The 13,510-nt window shown below is 36.6% G+C and overlaps 1 protein-coding gene across 1 annotated transcript in view; it reads right to left on the reverse strand.

Moving 5' to 3' along the window:
• Positions 1–453: 453 nt before the first annotated feature.
• The window catches only part of MTF2 (metal response element binding transcription factor 2), a 24,493-nt gene continuing 11,436 nt past the window's right edge, over positions 454–13,510 (reverse strand). The window contains exons 6-15 of the mRNA XM_072419875.1: positions 13,220–13,368; positions 12,800–12,895; positions 12,537–12,605; positions 9,141–9,264; positions 8,582–8,649; positions 7,684–7,851; positions 7,415–7,517; positions 6,628–6,689; positions 6,443–6,535; positions 454–4,927 (exon numbers count right to left, since the gene is read on the reverse strand). Coding sequence (XP_072275976.1) covers positions 4,570–4,927; positions 6,443–6,535; positions 6,628–6,689; positions 7,415–7,517; positions 7,684–7,851; positions 8,582–8,649; positions 9,141–9,264; positions 12,537–12,605; positions 12,800–12,895; positions 13,220–13,368 — 1,290 coding nt within the window. The 3' untranslated portion in view covers positions 454–4,569. The remainder of the gene's footprint in view (positions 4,928–6,442; positions 6,536–6,627; positions 6,690–7,414; positions 7,518–7,683; positions 7,852–8,581; positions 8,650–9,140; positions 9,265–12,536; positions 12,606–12,799; positions 12,896–13,219; positions 13,369–13,510) is intronic.

Raw genomic sequence — 13,510 nt, forward strand, 5'->3', positions numbered from 1 at the left:
TGCTCGAGAATGCTCTTTTCAAGTGTTTCTCATCTAGGGTTACTCGGGGGATTTCTAGGAGTTGCTTGGCTAATTTGTACCTCTAAGAGGTCAGTAAACTATTTATACCAACGATCTATTAGGGTATCTGTAACTGTGGCATTCATCCCACTGGCCAACAATGTAAAAGGCATGGTCAATCCCATTGCTAATGAACAATAAAATGAGCATATCAAATATTGTCAGGTCTCTGGGACCTGAAAGTTATTTCAATGGTAACCTCATGTTAAAAAATTTGAGAAAGGCTGCTCCTTCCTCCAATCTTATGAGCACCGGGATTACAAAGAAAGGGGTAACTCCAGATGTACCTATATTTTTACAAAATAGGATCTTTTAAATTTGCCAGTGAAAGCTAGCAGGCTAATCGGAGAGTACAGTCCACTTCATATACAAGTAATAAATGTACACAACAAATTTTTCTACTGTAATGCACTTTAATGATGAGGTTTCAATTAGGAGGAAAATAAAGCTGTATTACTGATGATACGGTAGCATTTTACTTAAAACTTAAATAAGATGCAATGATACATCAAAGAAAATCAGTGGCATTTTGCAATTCTAAAAATTGTATTTTGTTAAAAAAAACAACAAAAAGAAACAAGAACAAACATTTAAATGGTATTCTGTACAAAATTTTACAATTGTTTACTGAAGTATTTTTACAACTTATTTTTGTCGGATCAGTCTGAACACACAAGTTGCTAAGGAAATCCCAAGGATGAATAAAATGGACTTTAATAATAAAGCTGCCTGATAGAAGAGCTGTCATTGATGTTTTATGGAATCTAAAGGGCAGTCCCAGCCCAACCTTACTGACTGCGTAATGCAGCGTAATAGGAGCTGGAGTTACCTTTCACCGACTGCTTTTAGGCATCTGTAAACCCTACCCTTAGCATTGCTCTCAGCTGCACAGGGATGAAAGAATTGCTCCCAACTTAGTCGCAAAGATCTGCAGCTACCAATCTACATTTTTGCTGTAACATTTATACGTCTACAGGGAGTTTCTGTTGCAGTTGCTCAGGCATAACCCGATGGTGCCATAGTAATCAGCGGCTGCATTGGATGACAAAACAGCTACTGGAACCGGTAATCCTCCAACTTGTTCTAAATGAAAATCATTTAGCATGTGAACTTCTACTGTTTCAGGGAATACAACTCAGTTTTCCTTAGCAACAAGAAAGATTATAAAGTTGCCACCAAACTGACGGTAAAACATAGGGACAGCAGGAGTACTTGTGGTGAATGAGCACAAAGCAGTGTCTGGGATTGTAAATTCAGTTCCAAAGTGGGGGCCTCTCTGCACTATTGCATGAAATTAGAACTTCAAACTACATCACTGTTGGTAAACAAAGCTTGTAAAAACAAGCTGTAATGTATGGCCAAGCTTCACCCTTTAGCTCAAAATTCAACTCAAATATATGTAAAATCTGGTTGCTATCAATTATTTGAGGCATCTGTTTTCTCAGAACGTATGTTACACCAAATTCTGCCTCATGGTAAAGGAAATCTGTACAAAAATACATAGGCTACAATTGTTGGCCACACTGTGAAGTTGTGGTCATGTTGATGTGATGTCTTCAACATTTTTTTAAGTCACTGCCTGGGGGAGAAAAATCAAGACTACCACATTCACTTACTCCATACTGGTCTACTTGCTATCAAATAGCAAATGACTTTTAGGAAATCCATTCCAGGTTTGCTGAATCACCCAGCTTCACTGATGAAAGTGTATCCTCTCCAGCCTTGGAGAACTTTAATAAATTGGTCCATTGACTTTTTTCTAAATTAGCAATGACAAGAGGACCGGACAGCATAAAGCTCCAGCAGTTTCAAGACACAGGTAACCAGAATGATTGATAAATGGGCTTCCCTTACAGGACTTTCCTACTATGAAAAATGACCACAGGGTTACATTAAGACAGTCTATTGGGAATGAGCTGCCAATGCACTGCAATAGCATGGACATTGTGCATGTACATTGGCTACTACATTTTCTGCAGCTATATAAAAATATCTGTTATCTTGCCAGAATTCCAGTGTCTAACTCCCTGCTTACTAAACCCATACCTATATTTTCTAAACTAAAGAACATCCCCCACCTAAGTAATGGAGAAGGGGAGGTGTTTGTAATCCAAACTAGTAAAGCAGCCTAGGACAACAATACTGATCCTCCATAGTTAAAGTACAGTGAGTAAGCGTTGTCAATATAGAACAGCAAGTATGTTACTGGCAGGATCATCAGCATTAGATGAAAAAAAAAATGCAGAAACTACATCTACAGACTGATATGCTGATATTACATTTTACTTTTTGGGTTTAGATATGCTTTAAAGTCAGTCAGGCAAAACGCTTTTGTTTTTTTTCTTAAGGGCAGCAACGGAATACACAATCCCCTCTTAGTAAGTTTCCAAAAGCATAACGACCACAGAAACTAATCAGGTTTCATCCTCCTTTTTTGGAAGTGAAACAAGTAATCGCCACTGCACTTTTACCCTAGTTTTCATAAACCAATGTGCAATAAATCAGAGGTCTAAAATATGTCACATTGCACTTAATAGCTAGCAACAGAAGCGGAAATCTGTCTTCTTACCTGCACTAAGAAAATAGTACAACTGGAATGTGATTGGTTGCTGAAACAAATCTATATTTTTTGCTTTTTATAAATAAACAAGTTGTATGTTTTTACAAAATCGGCACCATACATTTCTAAAGAGGGTGGAGAGGACAACCAATTACAGTTCTGCAAATCTAAGCAAGATCTGAAAGGAAAGAGGGGGAGGGGGAGTTATGTAAATACTGCAAATATTCCTGACACTTGACATTTTGATAACTGTATTTCACCTGTCCTCGTTATACATAAAAAAAAGTCATTTTTTTTTTTGCATAGATCATTTTTGTAAAGAATTTAAAAATCAAAAACAACACAAATAACTACCTACATTTACAAAAGATAAAGACTTTTTAAATACACTGCTGAAAGGCAATAGCGCTGGCCAAAGTTGGGTACATGAGGGTAGAGCGGTGTACAGCACTAATGGCGAGCTTCAAAGAACTCCGGTCGAGAACGCTCTAAACACTTTTATAGTGTAATGACAAGACTGTTAAGATCGCTATGTTACCTTACCATTTTTTTTTTTTTTTGGTTTCTGAAACTGGAATTACTGCAAATATACTAAACTAGTCAACCTAAAAATACATGCAATCTATTTTTTGATTACATGGAGTCAATAAAAGCATGCCATGAACACACTCCTGACTGCTATGACACACTGGTGAAGAGGTCACATCCAGTCCCTGTTTTTTATTTTTCTTTATTTTTTCAAAATCCTTATAAATGCTACTGACATGAAAACCCCATTCTTTAATGAATGTATTTAATCAGGAATTGGACTATGTTGCAAATAGGGTTTGGCAAATTTAAAAATTGACATTAACAAAGAAAAATCAGAATTGTTCACTGGGATCAGGTGTCACCTATAACCCCCTGGCTGCCTGTTTAGTTTGCATGTATTTTAGTAATGGGCCTAATATTTATTTTGTTACTGCGCTATTAGGTTTAATTCATCAAGATTAAACAGTGCACTACGCAAAACGTACATTTATCCTTAGGTAGAAAATGGCAGGAAGAATACATAAGGGTTAGGAAAGGTGCTAAATGAAAGGACATTGCGTATGACAGAAGTGGAAATCAGAGCATTACGACCTTTTACATTACATTTTACGCTCCCTTCAAACAGTAATTCAACAAACTCTGTAACAGAGTTAAGAATAAAAGAAAAAAAGGAAAGATTTTTTTCAGAAAAGTGTTTCTGTTGTCCTTGTTGACTTGTTCCATTTTTTCAAAGAATGCTTTTACAAAAGATAATGGCCAAGTACATTTTTCTTAATGTATTCGTTCAATCATCAAATTTCACTAATGGGTCTGAAAATAATGAGGCTTTAAAAAGCATTTCTTTCAGAAATGAACCCCTGCTTTAGACCTAACCATAAAACAATTAAAGATTCACCCTGTATTTCCTCACTGACCAAGGCCATAAAGCCAACAACAGATGCAGCAGAAGTGAAAAATCCTAGTGCTGGAAAAGAGAACGGGGACTTCATTTTACTCTACAGAGGGGGGCTGTAGCTTAGGGTCCACTTCCCATTTAAGTGTAAAACATCTTTTGTATTCTATGTATTGTATTTCTTATAAAGAGCAGCAGTTTGAAGGTGACAAGTTCCCTTGCAGCAGAGGGATTACAAACCATATTACACTAAAATGTTAATGCTTGATTACAAATACTGATAAGTCATACCAATGTCATAAATGTGCACTACTGCAGATATTTGGTTAAAGCAATGTCTCCTTTTGTGAGCAATGGGAAAATGTTGTATTGTATGAAAAATAAACCCTTATATTCTGTATTTAAGCACCTATTTGCTACCATAAGTATTGCAGGCACTTTGGCAGTTAACAGGGTGAACAAAAATAACTTATTTTCACTTCAATGAACCTGAATATGAAGAGTAAGTTGCTGTCCAGCACAATGGTCAGGAAGCTGTAGCTCCATCCCACTCCACAAGATATTGAACCTTTCCATCAAGTGTGACTCGACGTGCCAATATGCGATACTTTTCTCCGCATGCTATTCTTCCAGCAGCACCAAAGTAATTAGTAATGGAATTTTTCAAATGGTGGAGCTGTAAGTCATGATCTGTGGCATTTTTAACTATATCAGTATTGACAGTAGTGAGCTGGGAATCTTCCTTGCTTTCATCGTTTCTTCCCATCTCTGAATTGTGAACCTGGAGAGCCTTCCGTGGATGGCGACCTCTTTTTCTGGGTGGTGGTACAGCACTAGACCAGGACCTCCCTGTGCGTGTCACTCTTCTCAAGTCTGACTGAGAACTAGATGGGGAAAAAAAAACAAAAACTCAGAGATAAAAGGAATCTGTATATAAACTGACCTGACAGCACAACACCAATAAAAAGGGCAGAAAAGGAACACTTTCATGTGTTTTTTTTTGTCTCTCGCTTAGGCTTTAATTACAAAGACATAGAAAATTCATTAAGTGCAATACATAAATTGTGTACCCATTACTTACTCAAAATAAAACATAATCCTTCTAACTTAAAAGTGGAACTAAACTCCACGGTTGTTGCGCTTTTGCTATAATCAGCAAGTATGCACAGCATACATACCCTGTATGAATGGTACATACATAGCCTGTGCAGTCGTCCTGCAGCGATGATGACAGGTCCTGGACATGGGTACCTCCATTCACCGGAAGTCTGCTGTACAGCCAGCTATCCCCCCTCACTGACTGGATGATGTAACCCCTGCAAAGGAGCTACTTCATTCTTGGTAAAGCTAAACACATGGCATATGTGCTGTGTAGGGTAAAGCTTAATCAAAAAAGCCATTAGAAGCCAGGAAAGATAGTTATTTGATAAAATAGATATTGCATATTTTTTGTCAAACAGCACTATCTCCTGTTTTTTTGTTTTCTCTGTTGGGTACACTTTAAAGACACATAAAAGAGGTGTACTTTTTATGTAACAAAGGCAAATGATATGGCCTAAAAACACAAGCTTTCGTCACCATGCATATATAGCAACAAAAATAAAATAATAATCTGTGTATACCGTCCATTATTAAAATAAGATCTTATACAGACTTACATGACTAACCTTTTGCTGCAGGGGCAGATGCAGTAGAATTGATACTGAAAAGCTCTATTAATAGATGTTTGCTAAAGCTCAGAGGAAGAGTGCTGATGACATTTCAGCACTTCCACTTCAAAATGAGCCAGTGCTTTGCCCTGCATGAGCAAAGCAACAGGGTAGTTTAATCCACCTCTCTTCATCAGCACAAACTCATCTTACATTTGACCCATTTCCACTCAGTTTGGAAGGGTGCAAAAATAGCCAACATGTATCAACTATGAGTTTTACCAAGCTGTAGCTTAAAAATAACTATGGACACTTTCCATGTGACAGTATTGGTATTTGGCAAATAAACCAGCACTGTCAAAAGAAGCGAGTCTAATGCATCTGAAAACCCAGATGTACCAGCTAATTTTTCACTCATGGCAGCTAAACGGAGATGTGTGGGAACAAAGGACAGGTGAATGTGCTACTGGGAATGGAACATAGAACTTGTTTCACCCTGCATGGGCAAAGCCTATAATTTTTAATCACAATACAAACACATTGTTTTTCAATGTCTGGGTAAACACATTAAAGCCCTGGCCACTATTAAGCATGTGTGCAGCCATTCAAATGCTATTAGTACAGATTGATAATGCCACATATGTCTTTCCATCCCTACACAAGGATTATTTTTCAATAGCGCCCAACGTATACTACCCAAAAATATAAAAACTAATATACATTTGCTTGGGCTAAGGGATTTGCATGTACCTGGAAAGGGTGGTTGAGGTAGTTTCTTTAGAACCTGCAGCACCATTGGGCTCCACATCAGTATTACCAGGGATAGGCATAACCTCAGTTTTTCTGCAACACCAGAAATTACCAGAAAAATCAAAATCAAAATGGGAAAAAGGTCCCTTGGCAAAACAAATAATATGAACAAAAATGGTTCTTACGTTTTATGATCTGATGACTCCAGAGTGGAATTCTCCAGTACTTCATGTTTTGTTTCTGTTTTCTAATAACAAAGAAGAAAGCATTTTAATTGACAAAGTTACATAAGACTGTAATGGGTTGCTTTTTTTTTTATATATATATTTGTCCTCATTTATAAAGAATGGTGGAGACAGCAGAAGCTGTCCCATCCTAAAATGGTGGAATCCAATTCCATCTTTACACGGATCCTTCTTACTTAGTCAGTTGCCTTTGTGTATATTTGAGCTTTTTCATCCAAAAAAAACACTATTATAAGCCTTACAGAAGAGGAAAACATAGCTGGGTGAACACAATTATAACTGTACACAAGAAATATGCACAAACAGAATGTATGCATTGATATATTACTTGGAACAGGTAGTGGCACTTTGGTCCAACCTTTAGTTTGTGTGAAGCAGTGTGGTCGTCAGGAAGGAAGGAAATAAGGTCTCCTAAATTTCTGGCCAGTTGCTTACTTGCACCTTATTTAGGAGAAGCAAATTGCTTATGGCACAAGGAATCCCTAGCAACTTTCTGGAGGAACCCTGGTTAAAAAGACTGGTGTAGACTGTAAATATCTTGACTTCACTAACAAACTTGCTTTGTTCTTGGCTATTTCTTTAACAAAACCAACAAGAAAAATTCTAAACACACTGTAGAAATTAAAAATACCATATACTGGCCATAAAAATATAAATGGTTACTCAGATTTAAAGCATCTTTTCTCTGTAACCACCTATGAGCTGTACGACAAGGATTAATAATTACCGATGCAGAGTGGAGAGAATCATTTTGCAACATCTTTCTTCTATGTGATCCTGGTGGGCGACCTACTGGTTTCCTCTTCTTCACTTCTCCATTATTTTCCTCTCTAGAAAAAAACAAGAGGTTTCAAAATCCAGATAGTAACTTTTTTATATCCATAGCTTTTTGTTGGTTACCCACCAGTTGCACCCAACAGACACAGCACATCCAATAAAATGGTATGGAATAACTGGGAAACACTGATAAACCCCAAGACACTTGCAAAAACGTACTTTGTAACCGGATGAAGCTTTGATGACTTCCTGCCTTTAATCTTGAATTCATGGGATGTGCTCTCCTCTTTCTCCAATTTAACAGCAGCATTTGGAGGAACAGGAGGGACCCGAATTCTGAGACCGAACAAATGTTTCTTTTTCTTGATTTCCTTTCCAGACATAAACCTGGGCAGAAAAAAAAAAGCATTTTTGAAATGAAAACCAATCAATCTGTAGTGGTGATAAAACATATCCAATGGGGACACAGAAAACCACATTGTCAAAGTCAGGAATGCATGAAAATGTTCTCATTGGCACTTTATTGACTAATTATCTTCCTCTTGTCCAAGTGTTCTGCTATATCTGTTCAAAATGCATCATAGAAAACGCACTAAAATGTCTGTTGATACAGTGAGAAACCTGGTTAGCCGATGACTTGCTCTGTCTATCGCAGTTATTGTTCCCAGCTCTTTATTAACAACAGAATCCATTCCCATTTTATGGAGATGAAAAAGAGGGATGTTTCTGAAGATCAAATCAGTAACAAGCAGCCTGGGGTGACAACTCTACCACCCCAATGATACAATACAGTGACTAAGTGCTGTCACTCTAGGACAGAAATTTTTATGGCAGGAACACCAGGTTTTAAACAAGAAAATGAAAAACTAGATTTCTAGAAATCTAGATTTCTAGAAAATTAGTGCTGCAAGCCAAAACTGCACTTACCCATTACCTCTATAGTTAGGAACTCCATCTAGCTAAAAGCTCTGGGGCAGTGCGGACTATATAAAAATACTTTAACGGAGACCACATACTACCTAATTTTCCCCAATATAAGTCCTTATATATGGTATATTTATTGTCTTTGATATAATACAACAAATTCTATATGTCTTTGTTTAAAACAGACACTTACATGGTCTTGTTCTCATTTAATGCTTCAAGAATCCGTTCATATCGTTCAGCTTTGGGTGTATCGGCCAGCTGAAATTAAGAAGTTGCTTTTAGGTCAGTCTTTATACCACAACATGTTCTTAAATAAAACACAAAAATGTTATATTAGGCAGTTACAGTAGCAACTATAACATGGAGCCGCCATTGCTAAAGGTGACAAAGTATTCTGTGCCATTTAAACCACTTAGCATTTAAAGATAACTCAAGGTAACTCAAAAGTGTTAAGCACCAATGAATATGAGGAAAGAATAGATCATGTTTACAAAAAGAATTATTTTCTTAGAATGTATTATGTGTCTTCAAAGTAAGGTACTGAACAAAAAAGTCAACGTATATAGATACACACATACATTTACTAATTCCAAGTATAAAAAGATTAAACATGAGTATTCTGTATATAAAACATGTTATGCAGAACAGAAGGTGGTAACATGGAAAAAAAAAAAAAAAGATTTGAAAGGATGACACAATTATACCAAGAACTTAGTGTTTTATAGAAGAAACTGACTCCAGGTACTTACCTCACCAGGATGCAACAGCTCCCAGTTGTCATTTATATAAGTGATAAGTTCAAGTTCTGAATCAAAGTACTTCTTTTTATGAATAACACTTAGATTGTATAGACAGAGGTGTGCTATGTCTACCCTGGAAGTCAAAGAGAACAAAACAAGTGTAATTTTTTTGGGTAAGTAAAACAGATTTTATCAAGCATATAAAGGAACAAAGCTTTCAGAGACAAACTTTGTATAGTACAACTGAATACTTAGTTTAAAATAAAATAATAATAATAAAAACACTATGCATATCCTTGCTGTTTCCCCAAAAGATTAAACTTATCACACATGTGCCAAAGTTGGGGAATTATTGTGGGATACAAATCCTGGTTGCCTTCTCTATAGACTGCACTCTACATATACATATATTCATAAATAAATTCTACATGAAACCCTTTAGGATGCTACAAAACACACAATGCTGTGCATTAACTGTCCCTTTTGTGGAGTCTCAAAGTTCAATGAAAGTTTAGTTTAAGCCAGTTAAATACATTCTAGGTTATTTAAACAAAATATGTTTTACAGTTCATTCTCTTTGGCTGCCATTGCAGTCTTATGCCTTCAGTTAATTTGACTTATTGATCAGAAGTTCTCCCTTCAATGGGACTTTAATCTGTATGCTTGCTTTGTGAGACTAAGTATTAGCAAAAACTGCTGGGCAATCAGCAATAGAATACCATTATGTTTTTCAAAAAAGTTTACTTTAAAGAAAGTCTTGTCATGTGAGTGTGGAGGTTGCCATTGCAGGTTTCCTAAAAAAAAAAAAAAAAAAAAAAAAAAAAAAAAAAAAAAAAGAAAAAAAGAGATGCCGGGCTATGTACCAGAACACACACTGAAAATGTGTGCCAAACAGGGTGTCAGAACTACTTATCCCTGAATGTGTTCTGGGTCAGCAACTCAGGTAGATTGAAGCCAAAGTATCAGAAAGACATTTAAATCCTTTCCCCAACTTACCTTATTGATACACCACCACATTCCCAACACCCTTGGAAATCAGTGGCGCTTTGTGAGAAGGCAGAGAATGTGGCCTTGGACATTCCCAAAATGCAGTGCTTAGAACAAAACAGTCAACCTCCGAACACTATCATATGTGAGCATAGTCATGAGCTTTGTGTGAATCCCAAAACTGATTAATGCAGAGCTAACACTGGATTTAGGACTCCAGATGAATGCAGTACACATGTATGTGGGATCGGCTTTCAGTAGAAACTGTAACATTGAATGAGAAGTCCTTTCTCTTTACTGGATTACCAGCAATAAACACCAAAAAAAAGGCAAACCACACCCCTCTATCAAAACACTAAAGTAGTATCCTGATTTAATGTGGTTACCGTCAAGTTTGCCTTTAAACCACTAAGATCACTCCTGCTTCATTCATTGTAATGATAGCAACTAATGTTTAGGTTTAAAAAGTTAATCACGGCACTAAAATATAATTCCATTTTCATTGGATTCAGAAGACAAGGAACAAATATTTACATTACAGTATTGTACTTTAAGCCCACTTGTACTTACTGTATCTATGTTAGTAAGAATCAAGCAAAGCAAGCCCTTCTGTTGGCTTTTGCACAGGTTAACCTTGAGGACTGTAAAGTATGTGAGGTAAAGGTTATACATCACATAGTTGGTCCCATAATGTAGATAATAAAAATGAAGGACCTGGCAGAAACAGCCAATTGAAGTTGGGCAGAGGCAACACAGGGTAAATGACCAATAACTGGCTGACAGTTCCAGACAGGCAGCTTTTAAGAAGGATATTCTGCCCTATTTTAGCATTAGCAAAGAAAGCTCTACAATACCTTTTTGGGTATTACCCATGCACCGCTACACTTTTTTTTTTTAGTTCTTACACACATAGGCATTATTTAGTTCTTAACTGTAAAAACTAGTTTAAATTTTTAGATTCAGCAAGTGTCTGCAAAGGAGCTTTCAGCAGCTTCTGTTAGCAATTTTTTTTATTTTTAACTCATTGCCATTGTAGACCACCTTCTGAAGACATTAACGATAAAAGAATATAAATTACCACACTAAGGGCTGCAATAACTTATCTTGTTCATTTAGGCTGAACTCTGGGATAAGCAAATATGGTCTAAACAAAAAAGTATTCCTGCACGAAACTCTGGCTCCGTGCAGGAGCTTCCTGTAATACAGACTTGTGCATGGTGACTGGTCATGTATCCGCCCCATTTGTGCACTTTTCCAGGCAGCCTGCGGCGAGTTAACCTGTAGGGACCCTCCCACAGTTCAAGATATAGGAAACACAGTAAAGGCACCACTACTTGACAAAGTATTATCCAGGTTTGGAAAGGACATTTGGCGCAAACAAAGTTTGTCTATATCCTTTGTGGCTGTTTAGAAACATATTTAAATAAAAAGTTTGTGCCTTTCTTTAGGCTGGGTCTACACGGAAGGTTTTAAAAACGCATGTAAACATTCCTACTGCATTTTTATGCACTTTTATTGATTTCCCGTGTTTTTACATTTCAAGCACCTATGAACGCAATCAATGAAATCAATGGACGTGTTTTCCCTTGTTTTTCTGCGTAAACCCCATGTTTTAATTTTTTTTAATCCTGGTGTAGATTAGCTCATTGGAATGCATGGAAAATTTCAAACATGGGCTTTTAAAGCCTTAGGTTAAACACTAGGGAAAAAGTCCATGTAGACTAAGCCTTAAACGGTTCCACAGCTCATCTCTGGAATACACTGCAACAAAATGTCAATCTTTTAACAAAAAGTCAAAAAGACTTTAGAAATGTTCATTTTCAGCATAAGCTTGTTGATGCCTGCTGCTGTACAAATAAAACAATTATTGCAGCTCCAAATGCTGGGATTTATTTTCAGTTTTTTTGCTTGATTTGCCAGTTTGCTAAGGGCCAGATAAGCTGCCAGAGATTTTGCACTCAATATATAAAGAACTTTTTGTGGGTTCTGAAAACACTAGTTGTCAAGCAGACTTCCTTTTTAAATGGGTCCAAGGTTTAAAACCCCAATGTAATAAAACCAACCTGGAATCTTTTTATTTAGCAATGTAATCTAAATTTAAATCACGTTTTCATTTAAGAAAATTTGTCACAAGAAAAACACAGAGGCTGCCTTTCTGGCATCTTACAGTACTGCTATTACACTGGCTTCAATAATCTGACATTTCCAAGGTTATCCAAATTGCTGATCCAAGCGGCCAGCATAACTGACAGACAGGTAATATTTTAAAAAATTGGCCAGCAATGACAGCCTCATATTTTTCTTGAACAACTTAAAAGTCAAAGTCTATGAAAAATTTAAATAGTATGAAAAACAGCAACATATAGTAAATGATTACTGCTTATAAAATAAACAATAGTGTCAGATTTTATCACTTACCATCGTAAGGATAGACGTTTGAGGTATTCAGGTCCAGAATTGCAGACAGAACAAATAAATGTATAAAACCTGGAAGAAAAATTCAGAGAATCCTTAATACTGAAAAGTATTCTACAGGTTATTTATTAAGTTCATTACCGGCAGCTTGCAAAACTAGTTTGAAGCAGGACACTGAAGAGTGCAGAAAACACAATTTTTACACAGGCAAGATTTTCTAGTTACAGAACATGCACAGATCAGTGCAATGTACTCACAGTCCTCACCTGTCACCAAAAAGCATAGGTTTCTGTAAGCATTGCACACAGGCTTCGTGAAACCATTGCTTGCATTTGCAGCACTGAAGCATCTTTAAGAACCATCTAGAAAAAAAAATGAACAAAATGCATAAACTGTCAAATTTTGCACAGTAGTTTTATAGTTGAGCAAATCTGTTCTGAAGCTTTCCAAAGGTTACAAAGTCAGCAGACCAAAATGTACAATATTGTGTCAACCCAACTACCTCTTTACCACAAAAAACCTGAAACTTCTTTAAAAAAAAAATTGATGGTTCTAGCAGTTACAAAATAACATGTTTGATAATCTGATATATATATATAAAAATGGTTAGTATATTCTAAATTAGATGTTTGGTAGTAATGAAAAATATAATGCTTTGTTAGAAATAATAGCCATGTTGTACTTACTCTCCTGGGCCTCCACAGTAGCAGTAACATTGTTGTACATTGGTCTTGTGACCTACATCCCATTCTAACTCATTCAAGTTGTACGGCAGAGATTGCTTCATGGCCGCTAGGGCTTTAGCATTGGGTCCTTTCTTTAATGCTCCTCCCCTCTGAGAAAAAAAAAAAACAATATTAGCGTGTTTCAAGTAAAAACTTTTGTGGACAGAGGTCTTCACAGTAAGAGCTTTTGGCTAAGCATCAACTATCACACAAACAGCTGTTCACCTTTCTCTGGTATGGCTTAGTCTGGCA

Source organism: Pyxicephalus adspersus, chromosome 8, assembly GCF_032062135.1.
Source record: "Pyxicephalus adspersus chromosome 8, UCB_Pads_2.0, whole genome shotgun sequence".
Taxonomy (NCBI): Eukaryota; Metazoa; Chordata; class Amphibia; order Anura; family Pyxicephalidae; genus Pyxicephalus; species Pyxicephalus adspersus.